The sequence below is a fragment of the Rhipicephalus sanguineus genome, chromosome 2 (assembly GCF_013339695.2).
Source record: "Rhipicephalus sanguineus isolate Rsan-2018 chromosome 2, BIME_Rsan_1.4, whole genome shotgun sequence".
In the NCBI taxonomy this organism is placed as follows: domain Eukaryota; kingdom Metazoa; phylum Arthropoda; class Arachnida; order Ixodida; family Ixodidae; genus Rhipicephalus; species Rhipicephalus sanguineus.
The window spans coordinates 6,477,606-6,501,966 of NC_051177.1; the positions used below are offsets into that span (position 1 = coordinate 6,477,606).

The window sequence follows — 24,361 nt, forward strand, 5'->3', positions numbered from 1 at the left end:
CCTCGGGCATGGGAGCATGCTCGGCAAGGAAAAGAGGAAGACGATGACGGAGTATAGAACAGCCGGCCTAGCGAACAGGCGTTGTCTATTTCTCTGTATAATTCACTACGATATACACATACTATAAAGACGTTTATTAGCGGGCACTCGGCGACGATACACGACTGCGACAGTCAAGGCGGGGTGCCGACTCTGAGCGCGAGGAGCGTGCTGTCCGAGAAGAGCGGAAGAGGACGACCCACTAGTAAGCGCTCGAGAGGGCGACCCATTACAGGCTTCCAACGCTTCGCTACAATTACCCCGGGTACGAAAAGGGAGCCGCCTGTCGACCTAACTGCTTGTCATTATGAGCGGGTCATGGTAGGGTTTCAGGCGCTCCAGGTTGACAATGTCGCGCCCTCGACGGCGCATGTCCGAAGATGGTTCAAGGGGTTCGATCACATAGTTGACCGGGGACGTGCGTTCGACGACACGGTAGGGGCCGTCTTTTTTCGGCAGTAGTTTTGAAGAGAGGCCAGGCGCAGTGGTAGGGACCGAGAGCCACACGAGTGCTCCAGGGAGGACCGTGGGCGCAGAAGTGGTGGTGTCACCGCGAATGCTCTTCTACCGCTCTTGGTCATGCGTAGTAAATGTCTTGGCAAGCTCCCGACACTCCTAAGCAAGTCTTGCTGTGGCAGAAATAGGCGCACACTCAGACGGGTCCGGCTTGTATGCAAGGATTGTGTCGATTGTGTGCGACGGGTGCCTGCCGTACAATAAGAAAAAGGGCGAGAAACCAGTAGTGCTCTGCGGGGCGGTATTATGGGCGTAGGTGACGAAAGGCAGAATGGCATCCCAAATTGTGTGATCGGCGGCGACGTACATCGAGAGCATGTCGCCGAGCGTGCGGTTTAAGCGGTCGGTGAGGCCATACGTCTGCGGGTGGTAAGCAGTAGTTTTCCGGTGAACAACGTTGCACTCTCTGAGAATGGCTTCGACGACTTCGGACAAGAAGACACGACCCCGCTCACTGAGCAGCTCCTGGGGTGGACCGTGGCGCAGCATGAATCGGTTAAGCAGGAAGGAGGCAACATCGCGCGCTGTAGCCGCTGGGAGGGCGGCAGTTTCGGCGTATCGCGTAAGGTGGTCAACAGCGACGATGGCCCAGCGGTTACCAGCCGACGTTAGAGGAAGTGGTCCATACAAATTGATGCCAACGCGCCCAAACGGCCGGTCAGGGCAAGGTAGAGGTTGCAGACCTGCCGGCGACAGGTGCGTTGAAGTTTTGCGGCGCTGACAATCGATGCAGGAGCGAACGAACTTCTGCATGGAGCAGTACATCCCTCGCCAAAAGTACCGTTGGCGAATGCGGTGGTAGGTTTTCGATACCCCAGAGTGTGCACACTGCGGATCAGAGTGGAACGACTCGCATATGTCAGAACGCAGACTGCGGGGTATTACGAGTAGCCACTGGCGGCCGTCACCGTAATTGCGTCGGTGGAGGAGGTCGTCGCGAACGGCGAAATGGTGCGCTTGACGACGCAACGCGCGAGGGGATGGTGTCGCCGATGGATCAGTCAGCAAGGCTATCAGTGAGGCAATCCAGTGATCCTTGCGCTGTTCAGTGGCGATGGTGTGAATGTCGATAGACGAAACGGCATTGTGAGACACTGAGCTGGAAGTATTGTCGTCAGGCAAGGGGGAGCTCGAGAGTGCGTCGGCGTCAGCATGCTGGCGTCCGTTGCGGTACAGCACGCGGATATCGTAGTCGTGTAGGCGAGGTGCCCAGCGGGCGAGGCGGCCTGAGGGATCCTTCAAAGACGACAACCAGCATAGTGCATGATGGTCGGTGGTGACTTCAAATGGGCGACCATAAAAATAAGGTCGGAATTTCGTAAGGGCCCAGATGATCGCGAGGCATTCCTTTTCGGTGACGGTGTAATTGGTCTCGGCTTTAGTAAGCGTACGACTTGCATATGCCACGACATATTCAGGGAACCCTGGTTTGCGCTGCGCAAGGACAGCGCCAAGGCCAACACCGCTAGCGTCTGTGTGTACCTCTGTAGGGGCCGCAGGGTCGTAGTGGCGTAGTATGGGAGGCGACGTCAACAAACGACGGAGCTTTGCGAAAACGTTGTTGCACTCTGACGACCACGAATGGAGGGGCCCGTTACTTCCGAGGAGCTTCGTCAGTGGTGATATGACGGTCGCGAAGTTTCGAATGAAGCGCCGAAAGTAGGAACACAGTCCTACGAAACTGCGCAGTTCTTTGACGGACATAGGTTTGGGGAACTCGGTCACGGCCCGAAGCTTGGCTGGATCGGGAAGAATACCGTCCTTGGACACGACGTAGCCGAGGATTGTCAGCTGCCGTGCTGCAAATCGGCACTTCTTTAGATTCAGTTGCAGACCGGCGTCGCTCAAACGCGCCAAAACATGCCGTAGGCGTTGAAGATGCGTGGAGAAGTCCGGAGCAAAGGCGACGACGTCGTCGAGGTAGCACAAGCACGTGTGCCATTTCAGGTTGCGCAAAACGGTATCCATCATGCGCTCAAAGGTGGCGGGCGCATTACACAGCCCAAACGGCATGACGTTGAATTCGTACAGGCCGTCGGGCGTGACAAAGGCGGTCTTCGGTCGAGCGTCATCAGCCATAGGTACTTGCCAGTACCCTGAGCGCAAATCGAGAGATGAAAAGAATTCGGCGCCTTGCAGGCTGTCAATCGCTCGTCTATTCGCGGCAGTGGATACACGTCCTTACGAGTGATCTTGTTGAGTCGTCTGTAGTCCACACAGAACCGCACAGAACCGTCCTTCTTCGCAACAAGAACGAAAGGAGACGCCCAGGGGCTGTTAGAGGGTCGAATGACATCACGTCGAAGCATGTCGTCAACTTGCTCGGTGATTACACGGCGTTCGGCGGGAGATACGCGATATGGACGTTGCCGCAGTGGCAGTTGGTCGCCAGTGTCGATGCCATGCGTAACGGCCGACGTGCGGCCGAGAGAAGTTTGAGCGACATCGAAAGAAGGGCGAAATTCTTCCAACAGGTCCAGAAGCTGGGAACGCTGGACCTATGTAAGGTTGTCAGCTATGGAGGAACCAAATACGTCAGCGTGTGATGAACCAGACGTCGCAACAGCACTGAGCGTACTCGAACTTCGGCCGTGCGAATCATCGGGCTCGTCCATAACTTGTGCGTCTTCGAGGGGTTCTACGCTGCCCAGACATTCCCCGCGCACCAACGTAACACTGTACGGGGAGGGGTTGATTAAAAAATTGAGGTGCTGCCCTGAGTGACTTGAACGGTCGCGAAAGGCACCAGCAATCATTTCCTCGTGCAAACACGGTCATTTGGCGAGAGGAGTGCAACGGTGTCGGATAGGCTGGCGCAGTAGACTGACACCGCCGTTGACGAGTTCGCAGGCACTTTTATGTCGTCTTTGACGAGTACCTTGCTCGCAGCCGATGGACTGTCTGCCGGCGTCAAATTAGAGAATGGTGAGAGCTCTATTTCGGCGGGTGCGCAATGAATTACGGCGTCGTGGCGGGAGAGAAAATCCCCCCGAGGATGACGTCGTGAGAGCATGCAGGAATTATGATCAATTCGACGGCGTACATAGCATCGTTAATCATGACGCGGGCTGTGCATACCGCTGTAGGGTAAATGCTTTGGGCGCTGGCTGTACGGAGGGAGAGCCCGGAAAGTGGCGTCGTCACTTTTCGCAGTATTCGGCTAAGCTTTGCGTCCATAACGGATACGGCGGCTCCAGTGTCGATAAGAGCAGATGCACGAACACCGTCCACAAACACGTCTGTCACGTTCGATGGGCTTCGCTGAGGGCTTTTGCAGTTCGACAGCATCGCAGACCTTGCCTCGTGGACTGCGACGACTAGTTTTCCTGGTCTCGTGGGACCAGACGTGGCCGCATCGGTGACAGCGAGCGGCGTCGAGGTGACGGTGAACGGCGGGTAGATGGAGCGCGGCGAGACGTCGGCGACAGAGGCGTAGGTGGGTCGTAATATGGGCGGTTCGCCGGGCTGGTGGCAGGCGACGCGACTCTAGGCGGCTGCACGCGATTGCAATAGCGCGCCACGTGGCCGGCGTAACCGCATGCGAAACATATGGGGCGGTTGTCAGGTGTGTGCCATCGGTTCGCTGGGGCAGGGCCCGCCCATGGTGCAGGACGGGATTGACGGGGCGGCAACTGATAGGACTGGACGGTGGGCTGCAGTCGTGGCCTGTGCGTGACGTCGGCGCAGGTTACCGGTACATCCGCTTCGAAAGAATGAGGTCGAGCGGAGGCTTCGGCGTAAATGTGTGGGGCAGCCGTAGGGATTGCTGGGGGCGTTCTTGCGACCACTTGGGCGTAACTCAAGGGTGCAGGAGCCGTATGGTGCTGGTGGTACTCGGGCATGACCTCTCCGATTTCTTGCTCAATTGCTCGACGGAGCGGAGGCAGAAGTGTGGTCGACGGTTGTTGAACATACTGCGGGCGAGCAAAGTCCAGCAGATAGAATTGGCACGCGATTTCCTCGCGCACGAATGTCTTCATCTCTGCGAGCAACGGGGAGTGTTCGGATATGGTCGACAAGCCAGCGAGCTCGGCGTCGCGTGATGGAGAGCGATCGGTGGAGATGGAGATCGATCGCTGCCGGCGCAGCTCCTCGTAGCTTTGGCAGAGCGTTATGACCTCAGCCACTGTGCCGGGGTTCTTGGCGAGCAGCATGGTGAAGGCGTCGTCGTCGATGCCTTTCATGATGTGCCGGATCTTGTCAGATTCGGACATGGTGGCGTCGGCTTTCTTACAGAAACTGAGGACGTCTTCAATATAACTGGTGAATGATTCACCGGCCTGCTGAGCGCGTTCACGTAAGCGCTGTTCGGCCTGCAGCTTACGAACGGCAGGGCGGACAAACACATTGATAATGGCGGTCTTGAAGTCGGACCACGTTGTAAAATCTGATGCGTGGTTGTTGTACCCCAAGCCCACCACACCCGCGACGTAGAAAAGCAGGTTAGTCAGTTTTCCTGCCTCGTCCCATTTATTGGGGACACTCACGCTCTCGTAAATCGCGAGCCAGTCCTCCACGTCGGTGCCATCTGCGCCAGTGAAGACCGGAGGGTCGCGGATACGAGGCACACCTGGGCATGAGGTCGGTGTAGGTGGGGCCGTTTGCTGGGAGGCGTCTTGAGGCATCGTAGGCGGCAGGGTACGGGATCGAAGAGCCAGGGGCATCGAATGAGGGCCGAAGTTGTTGTGAAAGCCCAGCACCCTCCACCAAATTATAAAGACGTTTATTAGCGGGCACTCGGCGACGATACACGACTGCGACAGTCAAGGCGGGGTGCCGACTCTGAGCGCGAGGAGCGTACTGTCCGAGAAGTGCAGAAGAGGACGACCCACTAGTGAGCGCTCGAGAGGGCGACCCATTACAGGCTTCCAATGCTTCGCTACAATACTTATACATATACGGTGAATGACGGCGACGACGGGGGCGGACAAAAAGCACCCGAGACTCTCCATATAATTCCTATCGCAATAAAATTGAGCGTACAGATTTGCGCACGATTACCGTATCAGAAACGGCTCATCACCGACAAGCCCACAATCGAGAAAGCGTCAATTATTGAAAAACGAAGCATACAGATTTGCGCACGATTGCCGTATCAGAAAAGGCTCATCGCCGACCGAAACGGCGCTGAACAGCGTCTATGTGTTGTGGTGTGGTGCAATCGAATATGCGTCCATTTCTGCTACAAAAATAGCTGTCTGGCAGCCGCTTGTACCAGAATTTAGCATGAAGAAAGAAGGAGCGGAAGGCTAGCTCACAAGCTATAGCTCGACAAACTTGCTTTAACCGCGCTCAACCAGGGCAAATTTTTTTAATACGAAGCATTTCTTAGCGAACCCAAACCACGTTGAGCGTTCCTATCTATCTATCTATCTATCTATCTATCTATCTATCTATCTATCTATCTATCTATCTATCTATCTATCTATCTATCTATCTATCTATCTATCTATCTATCTATCTATCTATCTATCTATCTATCTATCTATCTATCTATCTATCTATCTGTCTGTCTGTCTGTCTGTCTGTCTGTCTGTCTGTCTGTCTGTCTGTCTGTCTGTCTGTCTGTCTGTCTGTCTGTGACACGGTTGCACAACGTAATAGTGGCAAGAAATAAAAAAAGATGGAAGCAGGAGCTTTCGGTCAAAATGTGTGAAATGTTGCGAGGTCAGTATCAAAACTGATACAAACACGAAAACCGAGCAACTAAAATTCAAGAACTAAACAATAACAAGAACACTAAATGTATTCATGAGAGAGTAAGTATGACAGTGCATTCTTTACCGAAAGTCTGACCCACTTGATTTCAATAAAGCATGAAAGCTTTCACCCATCTATTCACGTTGTGCAACCGTGTCTGTCTGTCTGTCTGTCTGTCTGTCTGTCTGTATCTATCTATCTATCTATCTATCTATCTATCTATCTATCTATCTATCTATCTATCTATCTATCTATCTATCTATCTATCTATCTATCTATCTATCTATCTATCTATCTATCTATCTATCTATCTATCTATCTATCTATCTATCTATATAGCCGCCTACGTCTGTATACTCTCGTGATCGCCTTGTTAACTTGGTGTGGGTCAAAATTGGCATGGGAGGGTAAGAGGATTTGACCAATATGGCTGTCTGGTCATGACATGAATAACGGGAAAATCCCGCCGCGTGCGTCGTCGAACTCTTTCCTCCAGACACATGCGGCACACATACCTGTTTTCTACGGGCCGCGGTCTGTGGGTATGCGCCACAGGTGATTGACAGTATATAAATACCCAGGGAAGGCGAGAACAGACATTGGTAACGTAAATGGGAGAGCGTTAAGAAAAACCGAGGTCGGCAGCGTCGACCCGACGAATGCAAAGAATAAAAAATAGGATCCCAGCAAAAATGGAACCGAAGCATTCTGCGTGGAAGTCAGGTATTCTACCAGAGGGCCACGCCACGCCAGGTCTTGAAACTGCTTCGGAAAAAGACCCTATGCAGGCACAATGTCGGTGCAACGTCCATTGTGGTTGTCATGCTGGCTATCTAACTTTGTAACAAAGCAATAAAGCCAGACATGTACTCCTATGATACAGGCGTCATGTCAGTTTGGCGTCTGCGGTTTCAGTGTTGGCTCCGCTTTTTTTTAGCAGTTTAATAAGCATTACATTTGTATTCTCATGAATCAGCAAGCTATACTCAAGCGTTGCTCGATCTTGGAGGAATGCGCTAACGAAAGTTACGTATGATATTCACATCATCGCGGCATAATGTGCACTTCGTTTCGATAATACTGACGTATGTGCTCTAACGTGAGGGCTGATGTTACGTCAGACCATAAGCTACCCTTTAAACGCCATTGTTGTCGACGTGCCTAGTAAGCCCAAGTTATGCACGCAACTACTACACTTACAAAAACTCGTCCATCCGCCTCGTAAGGCTTGGCTCAAAGTAAAAAAAATGCAGCATAAAACTACTCGCTAACTGCTTCGCATGGAACCGATCCCCACATGACGTGGGATCTGCCGAATTGTTTTTCCCTTTGGTGAATTTAACGTATGCTTGTTGTTTTCGTTTCTGTAACCTTGTGAGTACTTTTTTCGCACTAATTTGCAAAAGTTGCCACGATACATTTACGATACTCTATAAGCTGTAACCAGCTGTTGTTCAACACCTTATGGGTGAAAGTTATCATGCTTTATTGAAATCAGGTGGGTCAGACTTTCGGTAAAGAATGCACTGTCATACTTACTCTGTCATGAATACATTTAGTGTTCTTGTTATGGTTTAGTTCTTGAATTTTAGTTGCTCGGTTTTCGTGTTTGTATCAGTTTTGATACTGACCTCGCAACACTTCACACAACATTTTGACCGAAAGCTCCTTCTTCCGTCTTTTTTTATTTCTTGCCACTATTACGTTGTGCAACCGTGTCTGTAGATTCTGCAGATTTTCTACGGTAAACGACTAAACTATACAAGCCCCAAGTTAGTAGGACATAGCCTGGAAGTGTGACATGCGCAGATTACTTTTCCGTGGAAAGCATGCATTTTGTTTTAGCCTTAACTGAACTTTACGAGTAGATGGCTGTCTTTTCTTGCAAGGTCACTGAGGTTCTATGCTGAAAAGCCTAGCCTTCGGACTTGACCTGTAGGCTTCTCTTTGGGCAAGACATTATGTGTGCTAAACATTTGCAAACAGTTTGAGGCAAGCAATGAACAAGAGATGTGAATTTCTGGCCGACGCCTGTGACCCCTACACGGAAGAGCCGGAAGCCGTCAAATTCCAAGCGACCTCGCCGAGTGCAGACGAAGTTGTCATCGGCAAAGCGGATACGGGGTTCCCGGCGTTTACTGTCGCCCTGAGTTCAGTCACGTCGGCCCGCCCCGTGAGCCGACAAGAACTATTTACTCGCGGATGTTACGCAAGTGACGACGCACACACCGCAGCTCTCAGCAACCCTCGAGCGTCAATGCGATTCTCAGTGGACTGGAGGACACGCTTCGCGCTTATGCTGGAGAGGTACATCGACGAGGTTAGTACCTTTCTTACTGCATTTGCTAGAGAAGACGCCTCGCAGCTGAAGCCGTTTGCTAAGTTATGTTGCACTCTTGCAGTGCAATAGATGGCTGTTAAGAGACGTCCATTCCATGTAGCCTTGCCTTTTGAAATGGTCGTTATAGGTGGTTGCCAGAGCACATTGTGAGCAGCGTATTACGGCTAAGACTGCACAATAGAAGCATTTCGCAGCACGCAGACCACGTTTTTGTACCACTGTACGATATGATAATTGAGATTTCCGATTTAAGTTGAAACGCCTCCTATGGAATGCATTTAGTGCAAGGAAAAAAGGTGAGAGATGATGCTCGCGCCATCACGCACCGCAAGGATGACCTTGCAACGAAGTTGTAGACCGCGACTCTTCCGCCGTAGTTTTCGTACACTTACAAAGCTATACGCTTGAGCTTCAAAGGGTTTACGTTGTTGGAAATCACGTCCTTCTCAAGACTTGAAATTAATATTCGGAAGATTTGTTGTGAGATCACACAACCGCGGGGTCAGCCATCGGCGCAGGAGAATGCGTGAAGGGGCCACCTTTTAAGGCTTACTCTTTAAAGGGGCCCTGCAACACTTCTTCAGCATGGTCAGAAAAAGCTGCCGAGCGCAGCACGCGGCCTAGAATTTAGAATGAGTTCTCAAAGTCCGCTAAAAATCGCTCCCTCTTCTCTCGACAAATGATGCTATTCACTCCAAATCACTGCGTCATTGACTCAAGTTCCACGCCTTTGGCTGATATCAGCATGGCGGGCTCAGTAGCTACTGCGTCCGCCGCGGATGGCCGCCACGTAGGCGCGCGAGCACGTGATCGCAATGAAAGGGCCTATAGGGGAGACCCACGCCGTGGGAAGCGCTGCGGTGCCGGGCGCTGTCAGTCAGTAGACAGTTGTAGTTTAGCCGGTTTAGCGGAATAGCGGGAACGAAATACGCATGCACAGCACGCTAAACGACCCATAGCGTTTACCGTACGCACGCTATCTTTCAGATTTAGCGTTACCGTGTTTGCTTGGTTAACGTAGTGTACGTAAAATATGGCGGCGGTTTTGGACGCCCGCTTCGAACTGAATTTAGCGCTGATGTGGACGGATCCACTTCTTTCGTAGCAAACAGCTCTGTAAAATGGCTCATCTTGCCTTCAGGTAGCTTCGACGACAGATTATTACGGATAACTTAGCGTAGTTTTTGAGATCGCTTCCCATTTCGAGCGTTCCTATGCCTAACTAGAAGATCGGTGTAAACAAATCTGCGACATAAAACTTTTCGCTCTTGGTGCCTGGTTCATAATTAATTACGTTCACTGTCACTAAAAAAGTAGTGATTTAGCGGTGTGCGGGGATACAGGCGAGAATTCTCGGTTTTATTTCTTTTCACTTTTTTTCACGCGTTCACCCTCCACTAGGTGACGCCACCGCCACAACTTGGGCACGTAAACGCTACTCCGCTAAACTAAAACGCGCTGTCCGCAAAAACGTTACCGGCACGGTAACGCTATTTCCTTAACCTCCACTATCACGCTAACGCTAATCTATAACTTTCTAATGAGGGGAGGAAAGAAGATTACATTTAAGGGCTCGTTTTCTTTGTTAGGCACAATATTAGTGAGAGGTTAATTAATGAAAGGCACAATATTAATGAGGCTATCTCTTCGTCCACTTTACTTTCTTCACATTTCTATCCCAATTATTACAAATAACAACCCCTATACTTTCCTTGGCATTATTGTCTGTTAGTTCTCATTAATATTGTGCCTGACAAAGAAAACGAGCCCTTAAAAGTAATCTTCTTTCCATCATTCATAGCGAGGGTCTCGTTCTGGCAGACATGATGCCTTCAGGTAGTATGCGAGGGAGTATTGGTCAGCTGCCAGCTCGTAAAAAGATCACGTACTACGTGACGCCAAAAGGCAGAAAAAGAGTGTTCCACACTCGCCGCCATGGCTGCGATCGGCGCTGACTAACACTCCTAGGTTTAAATACACATATATACCCTATAAAGTGGACGGGGGGATGACTGCCGCCGTAGCTCAGTGGTAGAGCATCGGACGCGTTATTCGAAGGTCGCAGGTTCGGTCCTTGCCGGCGGCAGGTTATCTTTTCGTCCACTTTACTTTCTTCACATTTATATCCCAATTATTATAAATAACACCCCCTATACTTTCCTTGGCATTTTTGTCTGTTCTCATTATTCATGCGGGGAGAAAACTTGTTACTCGACTGTTGACCCCTCCGCTAGCCACCCTACCTCCACTGTCTCCTTCAAGCTGCCTTGAAAACGCGTTGCTTTGCTCGCACGCTGCACGCGATCTGCACGTGCTTTTGAGAATTTCGCGTCGTGCGCGGTTAGGATGTACACGCTTCTGTCCGCGTGGCAGCAATTTGGTGAAAGGTAAGCGTCTGCTCATCCATGTAGCAGATGCGGAGCAAGTGATAGCAGACGATGCCGTCCTCGTCAGAGCGAATCTCTCCTCTTCACCATCACTTCCCTTTTCTACCCCCTTTATATACAGTGCTAAACCCTTCCCCTCCCGCTTTCCTTACCATTTTCCACGCCCCAACATCACTCCTGCTCACCCTCACTTGCCTTCCCGAGCGACTTGCTATACTAGACCATACACGGCTATGCTGCAAATCAGTTCTGCGGAATCCCGCAATGTGGCGGAAGGGTTAAGAAAGGGAAAATAGACAACCACCCGTTTGTAGCACGATGCCAGAAGGAAATCCAGACGGATTTCTCAGAAATAAAGCCTCTTAGTCGCCGAAAAATTCGTCCTGGTCCGGGGATCGAACCCGGGACCAACGCCTTTCCGGGGCGGTCGCTCTACCAATTGAGCTAACCAGGAAGCTAGCAATTGGCAGCGCGAGGGCGAATTCATCGACAACTCGAAGCAACTGGACACATATTGCAAATCAGTTCTGCGGAATCGCGCAAGGTGGCGGAAGGGTTAAGAAAGGGAAAATAGACAACCACCCCTTTGTAGCACGATGCCACAAGGAAATCCAGACGGATTTCTCAGAAATAAAGCATCTTAGTCGCCGAAAAATTCGTCCTCGTCCGGGGATCGAACCCGGGACCAACGCCTTTCTGGGGCGGTCGCTCTACCAATTGAGCTAACCAGGAAGCTAGCAATCCGCAGCGCGAGGGCGAATTCATCGACAACTCGAAGCAACTGGACACGTATTGCAAATCAGTTCTGCGGAATCCCGCAAGGTGGCGGAAGGGTTAAGAAAGGGAAAATAGACAACCACCCCTTTGTAGCACGATGCCACAAGGAAATCCAGACGGATTTCTCAGAAATAAAGCCTCTTAGTCGCCGAAAAATTCGTGCTGGTCCGGGGATCGAACCCGGGACCAACGCCTTTCCGGGGCGGTCGCTCTACCAATTGAGCTAACCAGGAAGCTTGCAATTGGCAGCGCGAGGGCGAATTCATCGACAACTCGAAGCAACTGGACACGTATTGCAAATCAGTTCTGCGGAATCCCGCAAGGTGGCGGAAGGGTTAAGAAAGGGAAAATAGACAACCACCCCTTTGTAGCACGATGCCACAAGGAAATCCAGACGGATTTCTCAGAAATAAAGCCTCTTAGTCGCCGAAAAATTCGTGCTGGTCCGGGGATCGAACCCGGGACCAACGCCTTTCCGGGGCGGTCGCTCTACCAATTGGGCTAACCAGGAAGCTAGCAATCCGCAGCGCGAGGGCGAATTCATCGACAACTCGAAGCAACTGAACACATAATGCAAATCAGTTCTGCGGAATCCCGCAAGGTGGCGGAAGGGTTAAGAAAGGGAAAATAGACAACCACCCCTTTGTAGCACGATGCCACAAGGAAATCCAGACGGATTTCTCAGAAATAAAGCATCTTAGTCGCCGAAAAATTCGTCCTCGTCCAGGGATCGAACCCGGGACCAACGCCTTTCTGGGGCGGTCGCTCTACCAATTGAGCTAACCAGGAAGCTAGCAATCCGCAGCGCGAGGGCGAATTCATCGACAACTCGAAGCAACTGAACACATAATGCAAATCAGTTCTGCGGAATCCCGCAAGGTGGCGGAAGGGTTAAGAAAGGGAAAATAGACAACCACCCCTTTGTAGCACGATGCCACAAGGAAATCCAGACGGATTTCTCAGAAATAAAGCATCTTAGTCGCCGAAAAATTCGTCCTCGTCCGGGGATCGAACCCGGGACCAACGCCTTTCTGGGGCGGTCGCTCTACCAATTGAGCTAACCAGGAAGCTAGCAATCCGCAGCGCGAGGGCGAATTCATCGACAACTCGAAGCAACTGGACACGTATTGCAAATCAGTTCTGCGGAATCCCGCAAGGTGGCGGAAGGGTTAAGAAAGGGAAAATAGACAACCACCCCTTTGTAGCACGATGCCACAAAGAAATCCAGACGGATTTCTCAGAAATAAAGCCTCTTAGTCGCCGAAAAATTCGTGCTGGTCCGGGGATCGAACCCGGGACCAACGCCTTTCCGAGGCGGTTGCTCTACCAATTGAGCTAACCAGGAAGCTTGCAATTGGCAGCGCGAGGGCGAATTCATCGACAACTCGAAGCAACTGGACACATATTGCAAATCAGTTCTGCGGAATCCCGCAAGGTGGCGGAAGGGTTAAGAAAGAGAAAATAGACAACCACCCGTTTGTAGCACGATCCCACAAGGAAATCCACATGGATTTCTCAGAAATAAAGCCTCTTAGTCGCCGAAAAATTCGTCCTCGTCCGGGGATCGAACCCGGGACCAACGCCTTTCTGGGGCGGTCGCTCTACCAATTGAGCTAACCAGGAAGCTAGCAATCGGCAGCGCGAGGGCGAATTCATCGACAACTCGAAGCAACTGGACACATATTGCAAATCAGTTCTGCGGAATCCCGCAAGGTGGCGGAAGGGTTAAGAAAGAGAAAATAGACAACCACCCGTTTGTAGCACGATCGCACAAGGAAATCCACACGGATTTCTCAGAAATAAAGCCTCTTAGTCGCCGAAAAATTCGTCCTGGTGCGGGGATCGAACCCGGGACCAACGCCTTTCCGGGGCGGTCGCTCTACCAATTGAGCTAACCAGGAAGCTTGCAGTTGGCAGCGCGAGGGCGAATTCATCGACAACTCGAAGCAACTGGACACATATTGCAAATCAGTTCTGCGGAATCCCGCAAGGTGGCGGAAGGGTTAAGAAAGAGAAAATAGACAACCACCCGTTTGTAGCACGATACCACAAGGAAATCCACATGGATTCTCAGAAATAAAGCCTCTTAGTCGCCGAAAAATTCGTCCTCGTCCGGGGATCGAACCCGGGACCAACGCCTTTCTGGGGCGGTCGCTCTACCAATTGAGCTAACCAGGAAGCTAGCAATCGGCAGCGCGAGGGCGAATTCATCGACAACTCGAAGCAACTGGACACATATTGCAAATCAGTTCTGCGGAATCCCGCAGGTGGCGGAAGGGTTAAGAAAGAGAACATAGACAAACCACCCGTTTGTAGCACGATCCCACAAGGAAATCCACACGGATTTCTCAGAAATAAAGCCTCTTAGTCGCCGAAAAATTCGTCCTGGTCCGGGGAATCGAACCCGGGACCAACGCCTTTCCGGGGCGGTCGCTCTACCAATTGAGCTACAGGAAGCTTGCAATTGGCAGCGCGAGGGCGAATTCATCGACAACTCGAAGCACTGGACACATATTGCAAATCAGTTCTGCGGAATCCCGCAAGGTGGCGGAAGGGTTAAGAAAAGGAAAATAGACAACCACCCGTTTTGTAGCACGATCCCACAAGGAAATCCACACGGATTTCTCAGAAATAAAGCCTCTAGTCGCCGGAAAATTCGTCCTCGTCCGGGGATCGAACCCGGGACCAACGCATTTCCCGGGCGATCGCTCTACCAGTTTAGCTGACCAGGAAGCTAGCAATTGGCAGCGCGAGGGCGAATCATCGACAACTCGAAGCAACTTGACCCTTACTGCAAATCAGTTTCGCGGAAACCCGCAAGGTGGCGGAAGGATAAGAAAGAGAAAATAGACAACCACCCAACTGTAGCACAAAGCACAGGGAAATCCTATACGGATTACTCAGAAATAAAGCCTCTAGTCGCCGAATAATTCGTCCTGGTCCGGGAATCGAACCCGGCAACAACGCCTGTCCGGGGCGGTCGCTCTACCAATTGAGCTAACCAGGAAGCTAGCAATTGCACCGCGATGGGCGAATTCATCGACAACTCGAAGGAACTTGACCCTTACTGCAAATCAGTTTTGCGGAAACCCGCAAGGTGGGGGAAGCATTAAGAAAGACAAAATAGACAACCACCCAACTGTAGCACAAAGCGACAAGGAAATCCATACGGATTATTCAGAAATAAAGCCTCTTAGTCGCCGAATAATTCGTCCTGGTCCGGGAATCGAACCCGGCAACAACGCATTCCGGGGCGGTCGCTTGACCAATTGAGCTAACCAGGAAGCTAGCAATTGGCAGCGCGAGGGCGAATTCATCGACAACTCGAAGCAACTTGACACACATTGCAAATCAGTTCTGCGGAATCCCGCAAGGTGGCGGAAGGGTTAAGAAAGGGAAAATACACACCACCCCTTTGTAGCACGATGCCTCAAGGAAATCCGACGGATTTCTCAGAATCAAGCCTCTTAGTCGCCGAAAAATTCGTCCTGGTCGTCTCGAACCCGGCACCAACGCCTTTCCGGGCGGTCGCTCTACCAATTGAGCTAACCAGGAAGCTAGCAATTGGCAGCGCGAGGGCGAATTCATCGACAACTCGAAGCAACTGGACACATATTGCAAATCAGTTCTGCGGAATCCCGCAAGGTGGCGGAAGGGTTAAGAAGAGAAAATAGACAACACCCGTTTGTAGCACGATCGCACAAGGAAATCCACACGGATTTCTCAGAAATAAAGCCTCTTAGTCGCCGAAAAATTCGTCCTGGTGCGGGGATCGAACCCGGGACCAACGCCTTTCCGGGGCGGTCGCTCTACCAATTGAGCTAACCAGGAAGCTTGCAGTTGGCAGCGCGAGGGCGAATTCATCGACAACTCGAAGCAACTGGACACATATGCAAATCAGTTCTGCGGAATCCCGCAAGGTGGCGGAAGGGTTAAGAAAGAGAAAATAGACAACCACCCGTTTGTAGCACGATCCCACAAGGAAATCCACATGGATTTCTCAGAAATAAAGCCTCTTAGTCGCCGAAAAATTCGTCCTCGTCCGGGGATCGAACCCGGGACCACGCCTTTCTGGGGCGGTCGCTCTACCAATTGAGCTAACCAGGAAGCTAGCAATTGGCAGCGCGAGGGCGAATTCATCGACAACTCGAAGCAACTTGACACATATTGCAAATCAGTTATCCGGAAACCCGCAAGGTGGCGGAAGGGTTAGAAAGAGAAATAGACAACCACCCGTTTGTAGCACGATCCCACAAGGAAATCCACACGGATTTCTCAGAAATAAAGCCTCTTAGTCGCCGAAAATTCGTCCTGGTCGGGAATCGAACCCGGGACCAACGCCTTTCGGGGCGGTCGCTCTACCAATTGAGCTAACCAGGAAGCTAGCAATTGGCAGCGCGAGGGCGAATTCATCGACAACTCGAAGCAACTTGACACATATTGCAAATCAGTTATGCGGAAACCCGCAAGGTGGCGGAAGGGTTAAGAAAGAGAAAATAGACAACCACCCAACTGTAGCACAAAGCCACAAGGAAATCCTACACGGATTTCTCAGAAATAAAGCCTCTTAGTCGCCGAAAATTCGTCCTGGTCGGGGAATCGAACCCGGGACCAACGCCTTTCCGGGCGGTCGCTCTACCAATTGAGCTAACCAGGAAGCTAGCAATCGGCAGCGCGAGGGCGAATTCATCGACAACTCGAAGCAACTGACACATATTGCAAATCAGTTCTGCGGAAACCCGCAAAGTGGCGGAAGCGTTAAGAAAGGAAAAATAGAAAACCACCCAACTGTAGCACAAACCACAAGGAAATCTATACGGATTTCTCAGAAATAAAGCCTCTTAGTCGCCGAAAAATTCGTGCTGGTCCGGGATCGAACCCGGGACCGAAGCCTTTCCCGGGCGGTCGCTCTACCAATTGAGCTAACCAGGAAGCTAGCAATCGGCAGCGCGAGGGCGAATTCATCGACAACTCGAAACAACTGGACACATATTGCAAATCAGTTCTGCGGATTCCCGCAAGGTGGCGGAAGGGTTAAGAAAGGAAAAATAGACAACCACCCCTTTGTAGCACGAAGCCACAAGGAAATCCATACGGATTCTCAGAAATAAAGCCTCTTAGTCGCCGAAAATTCGTCCTTGTCCGGGAATCGAACCCGGGACCAACGCCTTTCCGGGGCGGTCGCTCTACCAATTGAGCTAACCAGGAAGGTAGCAATTGGCAGCGCGAGGGCGAATTCATCGAGAACTCGAAGCAACTGGACACACATTGCAAATCAGTTCTGCGGAATCCCGCAAGGTGGCGGAAGGGTTAAGAAAGGGAAAATACACAACCACCCCTTTGTAGCACGATGCCTCAAGGAAATCCAGACGGATTTCTCAGAAATCAAGCCTCTTAGTCGCCTAAAAATTCGTCCTGGTCCGGGGATCGAACCCGGGACCAACGCCTTTCCGGGGCGGTAGCTCTACCAATTGAGCTAACCAGGAACCTAGCTATTGGCAGCGCGAGGGCGAATTCATCGACAACTCGAAGCAACTGGACACATATTGCAAATCAGTTCTGCGGAATCCCGCAAGGTGGCGGAAGGGTTAAGAAAGAGAAAATAGACAACCACCCGTTTGTAGCACGATGCCACAAGGAAATCCAGACGGATTTCTCAGAAATAAAGCGTCTTAGTTGCCGAAGTCTCCGGATCAGGACGAATTTTTCGGCAACTAAGAGGCTTTATTTCTGAGAAATCCGTATATATATATATAATATATATATATATATATATATATATATATATATATATATATATATATATATATATATATATATATTGTCAAGACGTTTATTAACGGGCACTCAGCGACGGCGCACGGCAGCGACAGTCAAAGCGGGGCCGTCTCTCTGCACGAGGGGCGTGCTCTCAGAGAAGAGAACGACCCTCTGGAAGGCGCTCGAGAGGACGACCCATTACTGAGTAGCAACGCTTCGCTACAAGACGTTTATTAGCGGGCACTCGGCGATGATATACGACAGCGACACTCTAGGCGGCGCCGACTCTCAGCGCGAGCTGCGTTCTGTCCGAAAGGAGCCGATGAGGGCGACACACTAGAAGGGGCTGGAGAGGACGACCCAGCGCAGAATTCCAAGGCTTCTCTACAATATAAATAATATTTTATTACCATCTTGAAAGAGCTCAATACCAAATTTGCCTGCCAAAGTCTCGTTGGGCTTGAAGGGCAGAGCCGACAGACAGCAAACACAGAAATTGTTGTAGCTAACACCACAAAGAAAGCGCAGGAACAAAGTTTTTAGCAGGAACATGCACAATATAGACCCGTACGTACAGCAGTGCGGGAAGACATGACTTCAAACTAGCACAAGTGATGTCACCTAGGCTTAAATGAGATTTGCGTTGATGCATGCGACAGCGACATAACAACTATAATATAATAAAATACCAGCAGTCTTTCGGTGAGGTAATGAAAAGCAAGAAAGCCGAGAAAACAGAAGGACCGTGTCATAAGTACATTTACCATCACTCTTACGTGTAGCAAAAAGAACCTATACATGTTTTTTAGTACATCAACATATGTGTGTAGTTTGCAATTACATGGTTACCTTAAGGTTTCAATAACGAAGCGAGATTTACCGGAGGAACAGAGCAGGTCTTACGAAGGAGTTAACGATTATTGCGACGATCAAGTTGCTTCACTTTATATTTTGTTTTTTGCACGAAAGGCACTCGTGGGTAGTTGATTAGAACAGGATGGTATAAAGCAACTACGAGTGCGCTGACCGTGTCTGGTGGAGCAGCGAATCAATCGAAACGGTTTTCCGGTCGGAGGCAGCGCGTAGGAATGTAAGCAACTTAATTTATACTTGTTATACCAAAAATGCCACAGGGCAGCCGTCTCAGTCAAAAGGGCATCGAAGTTTGAGCATCGTAATCATTTAGAAATGGCTGTCCGTCAAGGCAGTCCTAAATCGTGCCTCATTACTTTTAAAATAAAACGAAGGATAGAGTTGCTTTTTTTCTATCGAATCGCGCAGTGACCGAACGCCATAACACCATACTGCAGAATACTATAACCCAAGGCTTGCAGGATCATTTTGCGAGCCAATAGTGGCGGATAGTATGTAATAGTATATATTGTCCAAGAGAATGCACGCAGCCTTGAAAAAACGTACGCCAGGTGAGAGTCCAAGGCGAAGTCACTGTCAAGAAATGCACCAAGGTATTTAAGAGATGAAACATCAGGAACAGGTGCGAAAGTACACGGAGAAAGAGAGGGCCAATAATGGGAGGATTGAACTAACTTTTTTCAAAGGGTTATGCAAACAAATAAGCTGTGTACGTTCACGGTTGGAGAACCAATTCATAACACCAATCGTTGCTTCTTGCAAAAGGAAAACCGGAATGACGAGACAAAATGACAGTGTCATCAGCGTACTGCAGTATGTCAGTAGATATAGCAGCGGCGAGATCAGTAACATATAAGTTAAAGAGGAGTGGACTTAGTATCAATCCCTGGGGCACTCCGGCTTTCATAGGGGTTATATTACTACGGTAGTGTCCTATGGAAACGAACGGCGTTCTATCGCCTAGTTAGCAAGTACTTTTAAAAAGAGGCCTACGAGATCCATTCATTCAGAGTTTTGTTAATAGCAGACCATGATAAACACGATCAAAAGCTTTGCTAGCATCAACGAATCGAGCGCATACAAGCTGGTTAGGTTCGAAAGCACAATTTATAAGGTCCGAAATATCCTCCAACAGTCTCATGCCTCTTGACCTGGTATAAAGCCATGATACGCCCTTGACATAATGTTATTGACACCAAAGGGCGTAGACAATACTGGCAAGAGATTTATTTCTAACATTTAGGAGATGGTGGGTAAAATAGAAATTGGTCGGTAATTCTCATGCTTATTTCAAGCACCGCCCTTGTACAGGGGAGTTATTTTGCTTTCCTTTTTAATCCTCAACTAGCTTCAACACTAGCTAAGGAGGGAAGGTGTTTTAGGTTCGAATCGGCGCTCCTCTATGACTCGAGCGAACGGTGGCAGCGCGAAGGAAGAGACGTTGTCCGGGAGAGACGGTTTATTGTCACACTCAGGTGTCTGTCCGGGTCCAAGCTCTCTCTCTCTCTTCCACATCCAAGACAACATCTCTTGAACCCTCGGTTAGACAGAGTCGCAAACCAGCCAATCACACAAGGGGGTTCACATCACCGCAACCAAATGCACAAACACTTTCATGACACACACGGCATCGGTCAAAAGCATGCCGCAATCCACGACCCGCGAGGGGACCTGTTCACTGCGCGCCACGTGTCATCGCATTCTCCCTGCGTTATACTTCGAATATCGACCTTGACTTCCACCGGCCCCGGATGCCAGGCTCGAGCTCGGCCAATCCGCGCACCAGATATATCAAGAAGCCGCCCCAACAGCGGCGACAATGTTCCAGTCCCTGGGGTGCTAGGCAGGATGGCCTGTTATGAACGGACTTCACGCCTTGGCGCCGCTGGATCATCAGAATGGTATGGCGGCATCAGCCCTGCTTTCTTCGACCTCAACGTTCCCCGAAACGCACCAGATGCGGCGACAACACTGCACTTGTGTCCTGAACCCTTCAAGGCTGTCAGCTCCCTCTTCAATCGCCTTGGACATTGGCTGACTTTGACGCCTTTATGGCCTGAAGATGAACAATTTGCAGTCCAGGCTGCTTGGAGGAGGCCGTCGCTTGTGCACTGCTATGTTCAGGCTTCTGTGAGATGCACCGAACAATTAGCTGAGCGCCGGAGATTCTTCATCGGGCACCTGTCTCACACTATGCGGTGTCTGCGACTTCGTGACCCGGCCCGCAGCTGGCCGTCACCTGCACCGGTGACGTATCGAGGCAAGGAAAGACTTGCAACTGAACGCACACCTGACGTCACAGCCAATTAATTGTGCGCCGCAGTAATCCGTTCATTGTGTGTATGGTTCCTTTGTGGCATGGTGCCCGACTAGGAGCTGGCCGTCCTCTGCGCCGACGACGCTACCGGGGCAAGGAACGACTGCACCTGACAGCACACCTGACAACGCAGCCTGTTTCCGGGCATGGTCCGTCGTCCAGGTGCACCGCCTCTCTTTTTGCTGGAATGCGAAGGATGCGATGCTTACTTAGTGGGCGGAGAGGAACACAACGTGTTTGATTGGACTGTCCTGGACTTGACTGTTTTCTCCAGCAGGGAATCCTGGGAAGGCCCAGGCTTTATAACGCGAGCGTCGGCACGCTCCAAGCATGCTACTTTAGGCTGCGACAAGCTACCACGAGGCTTCGACGGGCCACGTCGAGGCTACGTCGACGCGACGCAGCGTCGCTAGACGACGCTACGACACGCTACCAAAAACGTCATGTAAAATAAACGTTCCTGTTACCCACTCCGGCTCCTGAGCTCTACTTATCCCTGAGGCGAGGCTGCACCCCGGTCCCATGGGCAGACCCCCGACTACATCAGGCCCGAGTTTTGCGATACTCAGCCTTTCCGAGCTCTGGCGACACCCCCTTTTGGATGAGCTAACAGTATGAAAATGTCAAATCCATTCCTCAGCGGGCGCTGTGTTCCATTGGTTATATAGAACGCGGCATTACGTGAAGGGCGGTCGACCAAGGTGGGGTGGTGCCTTCAAACCACAGCCATATTCTTTCATTTGTTTGTCATCCACTTAGTGCATAAGTGCAAGCATACAAGAAAAGAGTCAGAAACCTTTACTAACAATATTTTTAACACGAAAGTGTTTTATGCCGGGGTCCACCAAGACTTTCATGACTTATTTCCGTCACGGAAGTACGTCAGCAAAATGAATGCCATCAGATGGCAAAGAAGAAAACTATAAGAAAAAAAATCACAGCATATCCACGGAGTGAATGATGATGAGTGGGCGAAGCTGCGGAGGTTCATCGGTAAACCGTGAATCTTCCGTGAATTCTGCCCAGTACATCATCACCGACGTGAGATCGGGCGCGTTTATACTAAAGGTTCGATGAGTTATGACGACTTGCAGCTCACTTTAATTTTACATGTACGCTGTGAATTTTCATTGTTTAGAAAACCATTGCTTTAGAAAACATCTGGCGTCTTTCGTTAAGCAGCTGGCGTCTTTTCGTTTTGTTTTAGAAACAGCTGGCGTTCTTTCGTTTTGCTTTTCGAAAACATCTGGCGTCTTTCGTTGGTTTATTTCATCAATCAACGGCGTTTTGAACAAAATTTTTATTGTTTAATCACGCACAGGAGAAATCTCACCAGGCACTACCTTGGAGGTAAACAATGGCTGTTAATGGGAATGAGACACAGAAGAAGTCGGCTTTTAGCTAACACTTACACTTCTACTTCTACTAACGTTTCCTACTGGAACATGCCAATGGCTGTTAATGGGGAATGAGAGATAGAAGAATTCGGCTTTTAGTTAACGCGCACGCTGCGAATTTTTTATTGTTCAACAACGCACAGGAAAAATCTCCCACCGGCACCACCTTGGAGGTCAAGATCTGGTACTAGCGTTACGACTGGTTACGCACTACTACGAGGGACGAACGGGTGCCGCCTTAAGGAGCTTCGCCCCTAAAGGTTCCGATAACGGGAATCGTACCCATGACCTCTCGGTCCGCGACGATGGCTTGCGGGCGTTTAGCCCACTGAGCTACCGCCAAACACCTTACGGAGGCGGCATGAACGCACCTTTTATCTCTCACACTTGCGTCTGGCAGTGATCTTGGATGGATGGATGCCGTGAGCGTCCCATTTATAACGGGGCGGTGACATCTGTACATCTGTGCCACCAGGTTCGAAAAAAAAACAAAAAAACGCGCCGTTGCAACGACCGTCCCATTAGGCGCGTTTCCAATACAAGTTTAATTTCGTCAACGCTTTAACACACCGTGTGGTGGCGGTTTTAGCGCAAGCCTCGCTCATAGCATCCATCCATATCGACAAATAGCTCTCCGACGCTCGCCTGGCTGTCGCTCTGCGTTCCCTGCTCGCCCTGTGAGAAGTAACGTGCAGGCTAGAGGGAAAACACGACGCGCGTAGCGTTTCTCTTCGCATTTCACGATGCTTTGAAGGAGTGAATATTGAGCATTAGTGTTTATTGTGTGCTTGTTGATGCCATCTTTGCGCGGGATTCACCATATGCGGAGTCCACGTATAGGTTAAGAACTTCAGCTACCACAAGGGTTAAATCAGGATCATGGGCGTTTGTCGTCGTTATGGAGATGTGCCACTAGGCGTCAACGTGAGTGAGATGCGTCCACATCAAGCGGTGCTATATCTGCCAAGCAGTAGACATTGTACAAGCTCTCATATACCAATGCACTATAAATAATAAACTACTTCTGTGACGACACGTTTCACTTTCGTGTTATACCGATTCTTATGACGGAGGGATCAACCAACCATTTTTTTAGAGCTACGGGCTGTTTAAGTACTTTTCCAGGTGTTTAACGTCCGCACTAAGTATCCTTTAAAATAATCAGCACCATGGCCTCTGAGATTAGCTCCGGCCGAGCGCCTTACAACATCGCGGACGGAGCTGATCGCTAGGGCCACGTGTGCAATCATCATGGTCGGTCTGTACATTCTAGCGCGTTTATAATGGTTCTAGTTCACTATAAGCGCGTTGCTTGACCGGCGCCCTCCCTCTTCGTGCCCGTATTGATCGTCTGCTCACTCCCCTAGCACGGGCGCCCGGCAGCACGTAAAGCTACAACCAAGCTAATTAGGACCTTACTCGCTAAGTCGTACGTGATAATTAGAATTTTGCTAACTAGGACTGATCGAATTAGCTTCATGCGAATTACAACGTTGCTAAGTGAGCCTGAGGAAATAATGACCTGCTAATTTAAAGATCACCAGTTATGACAGGACTATTCAGTACTGTCTTATTTAAAGCCTAGCTAATTAATAGCATCGAAACTGTGGCCAAACTAACGTCTTCACTCCGAAGCAGACCGGGCTGACTGAGTAGACGAGTGACATAACGAATTTCTGGCAAGGAGGCATGTAGGCGAGGATTTTCAGCTCCACTACCGTGAAATCTTGGGAGGGGCGAAGCATGCCCTGTGTGCTGGTGTTTCCCACAGCAGAACATGCCCCGTTCGCTCCCTGTCGCCACAAGGTGAGCACTGAGGCGGTAAAGCCCCCCCTTGCGCGGAAACGGTTTTAAAGGGACTGTCTACCGTCCTTCATCGCTTTTTCTCTTTTGTACCGTAATAGAAAGCGCGTCGTCTGAAGTGTCCAACCTTGCAGCGGTTTCTCTGAAAAGTGAGTATAAATTTTTAAAACAGAATTTCTCTATCTGCGTTCGGTCTTCTTCCATTGGCGTGAAACATGCCCACAACACTGGTTGGTGGACGCGATGACGATTGTAGTGCCGGCAAAAATTAAAACCGAAAACACGTGCGATTTCTGTAGGATTACTCTCTTTTCGCCGAACACTACTGTAATAAATGTAACAGTGGTTTTCAGCGCACTAGCGGTTAAATGAAGCCTTATTATACGATTACAGAACACTTAGTTTGCTGTAATCGCAGTCTATGCGTTTATTTCAGCACTGCTGCCGCAAT

General features: G+C 50.2%; 1 protein-coding gene and 7 non-coding genes across 8 annotated transcripts in view; 1 reads left to right on the plus strand and 7 right to left on the minus strand.

Annotated features, from left to right (window-relative positions):
* Window positions 1–8,456: 8,456 nt before the first annotated feature.
* LOC119381034 (proton channel OtopLc) overlaps window positions 8,457–24,361 on the plus strand; it is a 531,927-nt gene continuing 516,022 nt past the window's right edge. Inside the window, exon 1 of the mRNA XM_049412134.1 lies at window positions 8,457–8,575. Coding sequence (XP_049268091.1) covers window positions 8,513–8,575 — 63 coding nt within the window. The 5' untranslated portion in view covers window positions 8,457–8,512. The remainder of the gene's footprint in view (window positions 8,576–24,361) is intronic.
* On the minus strand, window positions 11,364–11,437 carry Trnas-gga (transfer RNA serine (anticodon GGA)). The gene has a single exon. It is a non-coding gene; the product is annotated as a tRNA-Ser (tRNA).
* Window positions 11,642–11,715, minus strand: Trnas-aga (transfer RNA serine (anticodon AGA)). The gene has a single exon. It is a non-coding gene; the product is annotated as a tRNA-Ser (tRNA).
* Trnas-aga (transfer RNA serine (anticodon AGA)) lies at window positions 12,754–12,827 on the minus strand. Its single transcript has one exon. It is a non-coding gene; the product is annotated as a tRNA-Ser (tRNA).
* On the minus strand, window positions 13,310–13,383 carry Trnas-aga (transfer RNA serine (anticodon AGA)). The gene has a single exon. It is a non-coding gene; the product is annotated as a tRNA-Ser (tRNA).
* Window positions 13,865–13,938, minus strand: Trnas-aga (transfer RNA serine (anticodon AGA)). The gene has a single exon. It is a non-coding gene; the product is annotated as a tRNA-Ser (tRNA).
* On the minus strand, window positions 15,795–15,867 carry Trnas-aga (transfer RNA serine (anticodon AGA)). Its single transcript has one exon. It is a non-coding gene; the product is annotated as a tRNA-Ser (tRNA).
* Window positions 17,173–17,246, minus strand: Trnas-gga (transfer RNA serine (anticodon GGA)). The gene has a single exon. It is a non-coding gene; the product is annotated as a tRNA-Ser (tRNA).